The sequence below is a fragment of the Eumetopias jubatus genome, unplaced genomic scaffold, assembly GCF_037043125.1.
Source record: "Eumetopias jubatus isolate StellerSeaLion01/CBP00866 unplaced genomic scaffold, mEumJub1_p1.0 scaffold_5, whole genome shotgun sequence".
Taxonomy (NCBI): domain Eukaryota; kingdom Metazoa; phylum Chordata; class Mammalia; order Carnivora; family Otariidae; genus Eumetopias; species Eumetopias jubatus.
This window is the reverse complement of record NW_028274811.1, coordinates 60,987,103-60,999,834: the sequence shown is the minus strand read 5'-3', so window position 1 is coordinate 60,999,834 and position 12,732 is coordinate 60,987,103. Positions and strand designations below refer to the sequence as shown.

The 12,732-nt window shown below is 41.0% G+C and overlaps 1 protein-coding gene across 4 annotated transcripts in view; it reads left to right on the top strand.

The window, feature by feature from the left end:
- DHFR (dihydrofolate reductase) overlaps window positions 1–12,732 on the top strand; it is a 47,969-nt gene that overhangs the window by 19,455 nt on the left and 15,782 nt on the right. For 2 of the 4 annotated variants that reach the window (XM_028114543.2, XM_028114545.1), the window contains one exon: window positions 1,407–2,541. The exons of 1 other annotated variant lie outside the window; for it this stretch is intronic. In XM_028114543.2, coding sequence (XP_027970344.1) covers window positions 1,407–1,485 — 79 coding nt within the window. In that variant the 3' untranslated portion in view covers window positions 1,486–2,541. Of the gene's footprint in view, window positions 1–1,406; window positions 2,542–3,323; window positions 5,252–12,732 lie in introns of those variants that run through there. One more of the 4 variants, XM_028114544.2, reaches the window with a different exon arrangement.

The window sequence follows — 12,732 nt, the reverse complement described above, 5'->3', positions numbered from 1 at the left end:
ACCAGAGTCAAACATGAGTCTGAGTAAAGCAGGTATTCCGTTCCCCCCAACCTGGAGCATATTGGGGGTGTAGCCCACACAATACTGAGGAAGTACAAGATTTGGGTTGGAGATGGGGGTGGTCAATACAGCCTTCAAATGGAGGACCTCGGATTTGTTTTTTCAGTGGGAAAAAAAATTTATTATGGTGAGAATACAACATGAAATCTCTCAAAATTTTAATTATACAGTATACAGTGTTGTTAACTATAGGCACACTGTTGCACAGCACATCTCTAGAATTTAATCATCTTGGACAACAAGCTTTCTTCCCTTCGAACAACTCCATTTCCCCTTTCCCCCAACCCCTGTCAAACCACCCTTCTACTCTCTGTTCTTATGAGTTTGACCATTTTAGATACTGCAGTATTTGTCCTTCTGTGACTGGCTTATTTCACATAGCCCAGTGTCCTCCAAGTTCATCATGTTGCTGCATATGGCAGGATTTCCTTCTTTTTTGAGGCTGAATAATATTCTATTGTATGTATATACCACATTTTCTTTATCCATTCATCTGTTGATGGATATTTAGGTTACTTAGCTATTGTGAATTAGGCTACAGTGAACATGGGAGGGCATATATCTCTTTGAGATCCTGATTTGTTGTCAAAAAAAACCCCAAGCTATAACAAGTATTGGTGAGGATGTAGAGAAATTGAAACTCTTATACATGTTGATGGGAATATAAATGGTGGCGCTGCTGTGGAAAACAGTATGGAGGTTCCTCAAAAAATTAAAAAGAGAATTACCATATGATCCAGCAATTCCACTTCTTGGTATATACCCAAAGGAGGTCCTGGGTTTTGAATTGGAAGGTGGAGGGAACACAGAACTAAGTGAGAGTTAGAAAATGCCAGATTCAACAGTGATGCCAGTAAAAGAATTACAATAAGCCACACACTGGGAAACTGATAATCTAGCACCACGCAGGACATAGAACTTCAGTTCTGCTCTAGGCAGCTGAGGGTTGTATTTTGTTTTTCCTTTGCTCACATGAGAAATTTGATAACCAAGTATAAGATTTGCAGAATGTTATTAAGCAGTTTCATACTAGCTGATAGGTAGTGGAAAGATAAAAGAGAAACTGATGACAGTGGTTGGTTTTGAACAGAAGAATTAGGAGTCAGAAGGAAAGGAGAAATTGCACTTTTTGTTTTCTAACTTTCTATATAGTTTGAAAGTTTTTCTTTCTGTTCCCATATGTAGTGTACTTACATAATACCCAATTTCACAGTGGCTTACCATTGTGAAGAAAAAAGGAAGGGAAAACTTTTACTTACCTTATGCATTATTGATGCCTTTTGGGTGAGAGTCAGGGAAGCTATCTTTTTAATTGACACATTATTATGGATATTTTTCTTTTACAGATACCCAGGTGTTCTATCTGATATCCAGGAGGAGAAAGGCATTAAGTACAAATTTGAAGTATATGAGAAGAACGATTAATGTGAAGATGTTTTCTGATTTATTTCAAGTTAGTTGCTCCCCCTGCCCTCCAAACAATTCTATATTTTAATATTAGGAAAAAAAGACTTTTGTTGACCTCAGGTCAATGGATAATTATTTCTAAGCAATGAGATTTTATTAATCTTAATTAGGCCAAGTTAAGATTAATCTTAACTAGACCATATCAGATACCATTTGTGAAACATTTCTTGCTGTAACTGTGTGTTGCCCATCAAGGACCAGCACCTGCCTAGGGTAGCATATCTACCACGAGCCTAAGTGAGACAGTCCCCTGATAGCATAAGTTGAAACCAGGATTTACAAAGATAGAACTAGACAGATTTGTCCAAAGGTCAGAAATGGATTATAAATAGAAGAGCTAGAACTCAGATATTATAAGAAAATTAGATCAAAAGAGGAACTTTGAGTTCTCTATGCATATTACACTTCTGAAAAAAAGTTCTGTTCACTCAGACAGGGAATCTGGTAAGTTGAGAACTCTGATATATTCCATAGGGATAGTAAAGAGGCAGGTAGGACGCTACCTTTTTGAAGGTTAAAAGAGAAAGTCTGAGACCTAACAACTCTGTTTCCGATCTCCAGTGAGATTCCATGGGATGTTACAGTGATAGAAGAACAATAGGCTGTTCTATACAAAAAAGAGTAATCTAATAACAAGCATATGGCTAAAATTAGAAATTAAAAAGGTAATGAACTGAAAACGGATAAAGCTAGAAACCAAAATTACAAAGCTGGAAACTAAACTTCACTGAATTAAAAAATGAAACTTAAAACACATTTACCCATCATGTTAGCAAAGATGTGGATTGTTAAGTATCCAAAGAAATAGCATTTTTTGCTTGTAAATTAATGCAACCTTTTTAGAGTTTAAGTTAGGAATATCAGTTAAAATTCAGAATATTCTAGGTTTGGACCCAGAGCTTCCACTTCTAGAAATTAATCCTGAATAAAGAGATGGACCCAAGAATATTTGTTGCACTACTTTTTTAACTTGGAAATAGCCCAAATGACAATCAATAAAGAAATAACTAATCAGTATGTCTACAAAATTTAATATTGTCTGTAGCAGTTAAAAAGAATGGAGTATACTGACAGGAAAATACCAAAGACTACTAAATAAAAGAAGCACATTGTGTACAATACCCAAAATTTTTAATAAGTATATGTAGTATGTGTAGGAAAATATGTGCTGTAAACAGTCGAGAGTAGAGTTGGGTGTGTTATTTTATACATTAGGTATGCCTATTGTGATTAAATTTTTTTGAAGCACTGTATGTTTGTTTTCATGCACAATGACTTAAGATAATAACTGAGCCCTTTATGTTCAAGGGTCACACAATATTCCAAAGAGCAATCACTAGGGAACCATCAGGCTTTCTCTTGTGGTCCCTGGTTTGTTCATCAAGTCTTACTATTTCCAGGTTGATTTATGAAACAGAACTGTAAAGTGATGATAATTTGAGGCCAAAATATAAATAGTATAACATGCACATGTGTTCTCAATATTCAGGTTAGCCCATTTTATGTTTCTGTGAGGTTGAAATTATGTAACATAACCCACGTCCTAACAGTGTTTCTCAAAATGTCATCCCCATTATACCTGTATGAGGGATGGGTCCCAGAATCTGCAGTACAGGGGTGTCTGGGTGGCTCAGCCAGTTGAGCGTCTGACTCCTGATTGCGGCACAGGTCCTGATCTCAGGGTCATGAGATCAGGCCCCAAGTCTGGCTCCACTGGGCGTGGATCCTGCTTAAAATTCTCTCTCTCCCTCTGCCCCTCCCCCTCCACTCTCTCTCCCTCTCTTATAAAAAAAAAGAAGAAGAAGAAGAATCTGCAGTGCAAACCAGCACCCCCAGATGATTCTGAAACCTACCCAAGGATGTAAATCACTGAATTAGAGTGCTTCTGTCCTCTAAGGAAGAAAAAACCTGAACTGTTATTTCCTATCACTAGGGCTTCTAAGTAAAGCAAAATAGAAAAATGAGCGAATTGTAAGTCAACATGTATGGGATTGGAGAAAGTAAAATTGTGAAGATTAGACCTGTGTGTTGCTGATCTATTTTAAGAAATAAAGATTTTCACTTATTAAATATATAATAAAAATACATATGAAAGTAATGTCAGTAGCTCAAAGAGGTACATAGCAAATGCAAGAACAAGATGCTTTTTTTTTTTTAATAGTTAGTAAACTAAAAACTGTCCAGGAAATGACCAAATTTGGCACCATGACTTTGTGAGGGAAAAGTTGGCCAGCCAACTGCTGAAAAGGTTCAGAAAAATAATGATTTCTGAAAGATTGAAATTTGTGATCAAGGATGTTCCAGTTGGGACAAAAAAGTCCATAATTAAATGAGTATGAGGAATAGAATTAGAGATTCTAATGAAAAGGTATTACTCACAAAAGGGATGGAGTCTCCGACTAAACAGAGAAAAGAAGCCCTACAATCTGTGTGAGGTTGTGCTATTCCTGTGGCAAAGGTGAAACTGCACTGGTGGCCATTTCTAATTATTTGCTCCTGCCATTTCTGTTCCCCAGGAGACCTCATGTGGACCAGGAAGTTTTTCTGTCCGTACACTGACATTTCTGTTAAATCTCTTTAATCTCATTGTAGATTATTTTTGCCTGTTTCTGAACTTCATATGAATGGAATCATAGAGGATGTATGCTTTGGTCTGGCTTATTTCACTCAGCATCATTTAAGAGTCATCCAAGTTGTTACGTGCGTCGCTGGTTTGTTCCTTTTCATAACTGATTGGCATTCCATTGTATAGCTGCACCACCATTTGTTTCTCCATTCTCCTATTGCTGGACATGTGGACTCCTAACGGGATTTGAGCTTTGTATTGAAGGATCTAGAGAGGTGGTAGGGACTGAGGGTCAGGAGGAAGGCACATATATGCTCCAGGCAGAGGAAAAGCCATGAAGAAACTTCATCTCCAGCTTCCAAAACCCAGGACAGGGCCTTAACAAGAAGGGAAGGTGTCATCACCTTCAAGGCCCCAGCTCCATCAAGTGCCAAGCACCTACTTCACCTATGAGGCACCTCTCAATCTGTTCTTTTTCTTTTCTTTCTTTGTGTGTGTGTGTGTGTATTTGTTTAAAGAATTATGTATTTTAGAGAGAGCGAGCACGAGCAGGAGGGGCAGAGGGAGAGGAGAGAATCCCAAGCAGACTCAGCTGATCGTGGAGCCCGACTGGAGGCTCCATCTCATGACCCTGAGATCATAACCTGAGCTGAAACCAAGAGTCGGACGCTTAACTGACTGAGCCACCCAGGCGCCCGTTCTCTCTTTCTCATAACCACATCCATTTTAGGTCTTTATTTTCTCTCACTTGAACTGTTGGGGTAATCTAAGTTGGTGGTTTTTCATCTCTGACCTCCCTCCCAAATAAACTATCATAAACATGGCCACCAAAGCAATCTCTGAACTGCACCGCTGATTATGCCACTGTCTCATCTCCTTCATGCTGACCCAACTAAGACCAAACTCCACCTTGGCCTTTAGGGTCCTCTACAGATGGCATTGATCAACCTTTTCAGATGTGTTATCTAAAATTTCTACTGCCTACATGTTATACACAAGCCATAAGAATAAAAGATACAGCATAGGGAATACACTCAGTGATACTGTAATAGCGTATGGTGACAGATGGAGCTCTACTTGTGAGCACAGCATAATGTATAGACTTGTTGAGTCACTATGTTGTACACACAGTACACTGGGTGTCAATTATACTTCAAAAAACAGACTGTATGTTTAATGATTACATTATATATATTTATATATATTTAAATTATATTATTAAATATATTCTATATTAATATAATTAAATATATTTTTATAGTTTATAAAAAATATACTAATGTAACATTGGGTGCAACTCTACTTCAATAAAAACAAGAACTAGATCTTTCACAAAGAAAAAAGAAGAAACAGGAAAAAAAATTGGGGGAAACAGAAGTCAAGTTTTGAGTCTGTATCTGTCTCTTTTGCCTTATGGGTGTGGTAGAGCCTGGCTAGCTGTTCACCAAACCTGTTTCCTCTTCCTTCTGATCCACAGCTAGACTAATTTCCCAGGCTCCTAGCATTAGTGTGTAGTTATGTGACAAAGTTTTGGTCAGTAGAATGTGGGAGAAAGTGGTGCGTGCCCTTCCCAGTTTGCCCTCGCTTCCAGACCTCCTCCCACCTGTGATCCTCCATGTTCTTTCCTTCTGGGCAACAACCTTGGAAATCCCTAGCTGAAGATAGAAGCCCCAAGGTGGAAGGAGCCTGGATCTGGCTCATCCAGATTGAACAGTTCTGAATTTCCAGCTTAAAGACTTTTAGCTATTACTCGAGTGCATACATGTCATTATATCGGTCAGGATTTTCCAAAGAAAGAAAACCAACAAGAAATATATATTGAGATTAATTTTAAGGAATTGACTCATGCGGTTGTAAGGGCTGGCAAGTCTAAAATCTGTAGGGCAGGCCAGCAGGCTGGAAATTCAGCCAGGAGCTGATGTTGGAATCTTGAGACTATTTCCTTTCTGGAAAACCTATTCTTGTTCTTGATGGGCCAGTTGTCAAGGGTAATATCCTTTACTTGTGGTCAACTGATTGGAGGTGTTAACTGTATCTACAAAATACCTTCACAGCAACACCTTTATCTTGTGATTAAATCACCAAGGGGTACAGCCTAGCTAAGTAAACAAAGAAAACGAACCATCACAGTAATGAAAGTAATCAAAAAAATAATTGTGCTATATGCTTCCTTGGACTTATTTCCTTTTTACATCAGAAAATGTTTTGAAAAAAGGCAACAGTCTCTTAAGCATTAAATGTTACATTTGTGGGTCTATCAGAATGCTTTTCCTTAAAGAGTGTGTAGTTCAGTCTGAGCCTAATATCAACCCCGGTGGAAGTTCTTTATTTATAATTGGATCTGAATTGTCTCCTTCTCCATAGCTCAGTGATTTTTCAAGCTTAGATTAAAAATGAAAGTTGAAGGCCTAACTTTTAAGATTGTCTCCCCTGGGGCGCCTGGGTGGCTCAGTCATTAAGCGTCTGCCTTCGGCTCAGGTCATGATCCCGGGGTCCTGGGATCGAGCACCACATCGGGCTCCCTGCTCGGCGGGAAGCCTGCTTCTCCCTCTCCCACTCTCCCTGCTTGTGTTCCCTCTCTCGCTATGTCTCTCAAATAAATAAAATCTTAAAAAAAAAAAAAGATTGTCTCCCCTATGCTCCTGAAAATCCAGCTCCAATAGGACATCTCACTCTTCTTTTTTATCAGTGCCTCCAGATATCTGCAGCTTCAAAGAGCATTTCTTTGGCAAATCTAATCTGAAAATATTCAAAGTGCTGGCCTTCACCTCTGCAAACTTTTGACCATAATGTATATTAAATGAAATTTGTCAAAATCTGTTTATTTTCATAGCCTGTGGCTTGTGATTTCTGGGAAATGTTGCTTTTCAGTCAGTTTCAAAAGGTGACCCCAGCTAGGTAATCGTCAAGTAGAGGCATCTCTGCAGAGAAAGGAGTGGGTGAGCAAGCCCTTCTGGGCTCACCATTCTCATTGCCCAGAGTCATGAACCTGCCCATTCTGCTCTTGAAAAGCAGTGCCTGCCAGGAGCATCGGAGAGCCTGCTGTCCTCACAAGCAGGTGCGTGGGGTGCAACGAGGGGAGCTTTGACATTTTGCATGTTAACTTTTCAATACAATTTCTAAAGCCGGGGAAGAGGGCAGGAAAACATCCAGGCTTCATCATCACCAGTCAGCCCTCAGATCTGTCCTTGAGTCATTCTGCTAAGTGGTACCGGGTAATTGCCTCACTGGAGACCTACAGAACAGCTCGTGGGAAAGAACGATTTTGCACCTGGAATACATTCATTAGCTTGTGTGTCAAAAGGCCACACATGGATAGAAACCAAGATCTTGGCGTTCTTTGCACGCAGCCTTAAGACTTGGAAGGGCAGGAGCCCACATGCTCAAGGGGCCGCCTGTCTTCCTCTCAGGCCCCACCTGCCCAGCAAGCCTGGTGGCAGGTGGAGGTGGTGGGAGGGGGCGGCCGGAACTCCTGGGGATTTGTGTTAAAAAATAGCCGAGAAGGCAGACGCCTTGTACAAATAAGTACCCCGGTAAAGGCCTATTTTCGGTTTCTTGGGACTCTCCTACTGGCCTAGCTTAAATTGAGAGGGGATTTGATTTGCCTTACTGGCTGTTTGCTCCCACTCATATTCACAATTACAGCTTTTCTCATTGTCATTAAAATACATTTAATATGCACCATTTTTGTATGGCCCTCTGCTAAAATATGCACAGACAATGTCCCTAAGCCCTGGAATAGTAGAAAGAGCCCTGAGCTCAGAGAGAGGGCCTGGGTTTCAATCCTTGGTCCACCTAGGAGCATTCATTAAAAACCTTAGCTGCAAGGAACAAACCCTCACTGGAATTACCTTGGGTGACTGGGTGGGACAGAGTGGTGACTGTAAAGACACACACACATTGAAACGGAAATGTGAAGTCCATTGGGAACAGGGGGGCTCTGCGGGCTGTCAGTTGTGGTTTCTTTCCTGCTGTGTCTGATTTGCATTGTGTACCCCTTGTAACTCCAGCCTACCATCTCCAAAGGCTTCTGGTGGGAATCCCACTACCAACTCATCTGTTTTTTTTTTTTTTTAATATTTTCTTTTTAAGTAATCTCTATACCTAATGTGGGGCTCGAACTCACAACCCCGAGATCAAGAGTTGCATGCTCCTCCGACTGAGGCAGCCAGGCGTCCCCCTTCTGTTTCTTAATTCAAATTCTCAAGCAGTAATATGATTGTCCCACCTCATCTTTTAAAGTCAGGCCTTATAATAGCCCAATAGAGATTGGCTGCTTGTGGGACAAAGGCCCTCCCCTGGTCAACCAAGTGCATTGAGCAGCCTACTTCTCTCCCTCTCTAAAAGGGGTGACAGGCCAGGCACTCTGAGGCTTGGCTTGTCCAACACCTTCGCAGGTTACTTAACCTCCCCAAGACCCAGTTCTTCCACTACATTATGATGGTAGTACCTGTCCCAGCCCACAGAGTTACCATTCATGCACTCAAAAATTGTTTATTGAGCTTCTATATACTTTCCAGGTACTGTGCTCAGCAGTGGGGATACAGGCGTGAACAAAACTGATGCACATCAGCCTGCATGGAGTTTATGGTCCAGGATCAAGCAAGATCCTATCTATGAAAACACAGTCCCTACCCTCCCACCTGAAGCCCCACTGCAGACCCAGTTTTAAGATTTCTTCCTTCATTCTTTCATTCATTAAAAAGTTCTTAAGCATCTCCATAAGTCACATCAGCACTTGGAATCCAAAGATAAGACATGGTTTCTGATCTCAAGGAGCTCATGGTTCATTTGAGAAACAAACATGCAAGTAAATGGTGGGATGGTGCAAAAGCACAAATTAGCAGGTAGAGTAGGAGATATGGGAAAGGAAACCTCAGCTTGGCTAAGGAAACTGCTCAGAGGAGGTGACACCTGAGCTGAGATTTAAAGGATGGAAAGGAGTTTGTCAGGTGTTCAACCAGTGGAGAGGGTATAGGATGAGGAAGGACTATGGATATTCCAAGCAAAGAAAATAACATGCAAAGTAAAGAAGTTGTAGAGATTATGGAGAGTTCCAAAAAATAGGAACACTCTAGAATTGCTAGAACATAAAAGTTTAAGAAGTATGGCAAGAGGCCAAATTATCACATAGAATCTTGGATGCCTTGCTACATAGTTTGATTTTACCTCATGCCCCATGGGGAGTCATGAAAGAATTTAGAGTAGTGGATTAATCTCTAAGTAATTAATCTGAATCATCTCATATTTACTTTTTACAATGAGTATGATGGAGGACAGAGGGAGTCTGGACTGGAAAGGGGTGACCAGAGGCAGCGAGGCAGTAGACACAGGATACAGCAATCTCAAGGAGGGATTACAAGGACCTGAACTGATGAGTCAATAGTGGGTAAGAGAGTAGGTGAGCATCGCCAGGGATTTTAGAAGGTAGAATGGACAGAACTTGGTGATTGTTTTGTCAAGCGATCAATCAATATTCTTGGAAGTAGGAAGAGAAAGGATGAGAAGATCACTCCCAGGTTTCAAGCCTGAGACATTAGAGGGAGAGGGGTGCCAAACCCCAGAGAGGGGGTTCAGAAAGGAAGCAAGCAGGGAGACACTAATTTGGGCAGGTGGAGTTTGAAGTGCCTCTGGACCGTGCAGGATGGTGAGTGGCTCTGCAGCTGGGTTTGCAGGCCTGTCGCTCAACACTGGAGGCCGGATGGAGGTCTAAATGTGGAGACATCAAAATGTGCAAGACTCTGAGATGACAGATCCAGAGAAGGTGCAGCGTGAGAGTGAAAGGACTCATGGTGGGGACCATGGGCGGACACTTGTGTGCAGAGTGAGGGCAGTGAAGGAAGACTCACTGTAATCTGAAGAAACCCCACTCTCCCTAAGACAGGCTGCTCACTCCTGTCCTGCCACTTAGGAGTATAAAGGCAGAGACAGAATAAATCAGTATTCCCTGACAAGGTTTAGGGTAGTTTGCCTTAACTAAGAATCTGATCTGGCCCAGGATAAGGATAAGCTGTAGTTTCAAAGTCCGGGGTACAGGGAGGGTGCACTAGGGGTGGGTGTTCTCTGAAAGGCTCAGTACTGGGCTCCATGAGGCTCTGGGCTGATCCCCAATTCCTACTGCTCTGCCTAGTAATATACTCGGCTATCCCCATTGTGGACACAAGAAACTGCACTGGGAAACATTTGTTCTGGAGAAGGATTAAGAGGGAGGAAAATACATACTTACAGGCTAGCTGAAAGGAAAGACGTCAACAAAGCAGAGACTGAAGACAGAAGTGAGAAAGGTAAGTGTTGGAGATAGAGAAAGCCCCCGAAGGCTCCAGAGCAGAGAGGAAGGCGGGGATCTTGGAGAGGAGGTGTAAGAAGAAGGGAATCAGGAGTGTGGCCCACCTCACAGAGGAGGTGAAGGGAAAGGAAGTCATGGGCGGAAACAAAGATGTTCATACCTGAAGCTTAAATCCTGTGACTATGGAGAGAAGGAGCAAGGCCTTCTGAGGACAGGGAGCCCATGCTTACTCAACGTGGTGGGCTCCAGAACAGGTAGCAATGTGGCATGGGGCTGGCCAGGGACCACAGGTACATGAAGAACAAACCAACCAATATTTACCATATTCACAATGAAGTGTATACGATATCGGCCAAGGTTATATTTGGGGATGAAATATTTGGGGATGAAAGTGGCCATCTCATGTATTCCAGCTTTTCAGTAGAAAAAGACCCAGGGAGAGTCATTTCTCTTTTAATGAATTCAGAATAATTCAGAGACTACTCAGAGAAAACACAGGGATTGAGGTTTGGGCAAGTAAGTACATTTTTTTTTAAAGTTTCAGTCTCCATAATATATAAAAAATACTGAGGAATAGAAAAGAAAATAGCTGATAGAAAAATGGCAAAATATAATGTTGAGTAAAAGAAACAGAAACAATAGAACACTCAAGTTCATTTTACCTAAAGTTCATAAACAAGCAAAACTAATCTGTGGTGTTGGAAGTCAGGATCATGGTTACACTTAGGAGGACAGTGATGGGAAAAGAGCAGGAGCTGTTCAATTTGGGAAAATTCGGAGTTATAAACCTTGGGTTTGTTTATATTTATTTTCTTTTAAAACATTTTTTATTGTGGGGTAACACCGTGACATGCATAAAGTGCAATAATCTTAATGTATACCATTAGATGGATTTTTAGACTTATATGTACCCTGTAACCACCACCCACATCAAGATACAAAACATTTTCAGCATCTCAGAAAGTTCCATGATAACTCTTCCCAGTCTACATCACACACACACACACACACACACACACACACACACACACACACACATTATTCTAACTCATATTTCATTTGATTAATTTTTCCAGTGAACTTAATCTGACTTCTGTGTCTGACTTTTTTGGTGCCTGACCTGGTTTGCTCAGCATAATGGCTGTGACATTCATCTTTATTGCTGCACATATCAATAGTGGTTTTTTAATTATATAGTAGTCCATGGTATGAATCTAGCACATTATATTTTCTATTCTCCTGTCAGTGGATATTTGGGTTGTTTCTAGTTTGGCATTATGACTGATTCCTGTACATAACTTTGGTAGACACAGACACTCTAGAGCATACTTGCTGAGTCATTGGGCAGGCATAAGCTTAGCTTTAGTAGAGGGCGCCAAACACTCTTCCAAAGTGGTTGTACCAACTTTACTCTCACCAGCAATATATGCAGAATTCAGTATTTCCATAATCTCATCAACTCTTGGATTTGTCATCATTTTAATTTTAGCCATTTTGATGAGTGTGTAATGGTATTTCATTGTGGTTTTAATTTTATTTCTCTTATAACCAATAATGTTGAACTCCTTTCCACATGTTTATCAGTCATTTGGGAATAATTTTGTATAAAATGACTGCTAATGCTTTTGCCCATTTTTTAATTTATTTTTTTAATTAACATATAATGTATTATTTGTTTCAGGGGTACAGGTCTGGGATTCATCAGTCATTTTTTTTTTTAAGATTTTATTTATTTATTTGAGAGAGTGAGCATGAGCAGGATAGAAGGAGAGGGAGAAGCAGACTCCCTGCTGAGCAAGGAGCACGATATGGGGCTTGATCCCAGGACGCTGGGATCATGACCTGAGCTGAAGGCAGACCTTTTACGACTGAGCCACCCAGGCGCCCCTGTGAATCATCAGTGTTACATAACACCCAGCGCTCACCACAATACATACCCTCTCCAATGTCCATCAGTGTGTGTGCGTGTATATACCACCTCTTATTTATCCATCCATCTGTTGATGGACATCTGGGCTCTTTCCGTAGTTTGGCTATTGTGGACATTGCTGCTGTAAACATTGGAGTGCAGGTGCCCCTTCGAATCACTACATTTGTGTCTTTGGGGTAAATACCCAGTAGTGTAATTGCTGGGTCGTAGGGTAGCTCTATCTTCAACTTTTTGAGGAACCTCCATACTGTTTTCCAGAGTGGCTGCACCAGCTTGCATTCCCACCAACAGTGTAGGAGGGTTCCCCTTTCTCCGCATCCTCACCAACATCTGTCGTTTCCTGACTTGTTAATTTTAGCCATTCTTACTGGTGTGAGGTGGTATTTCATTGTGGTTTTGATTTGTATTTCCCTGATGCTGAGT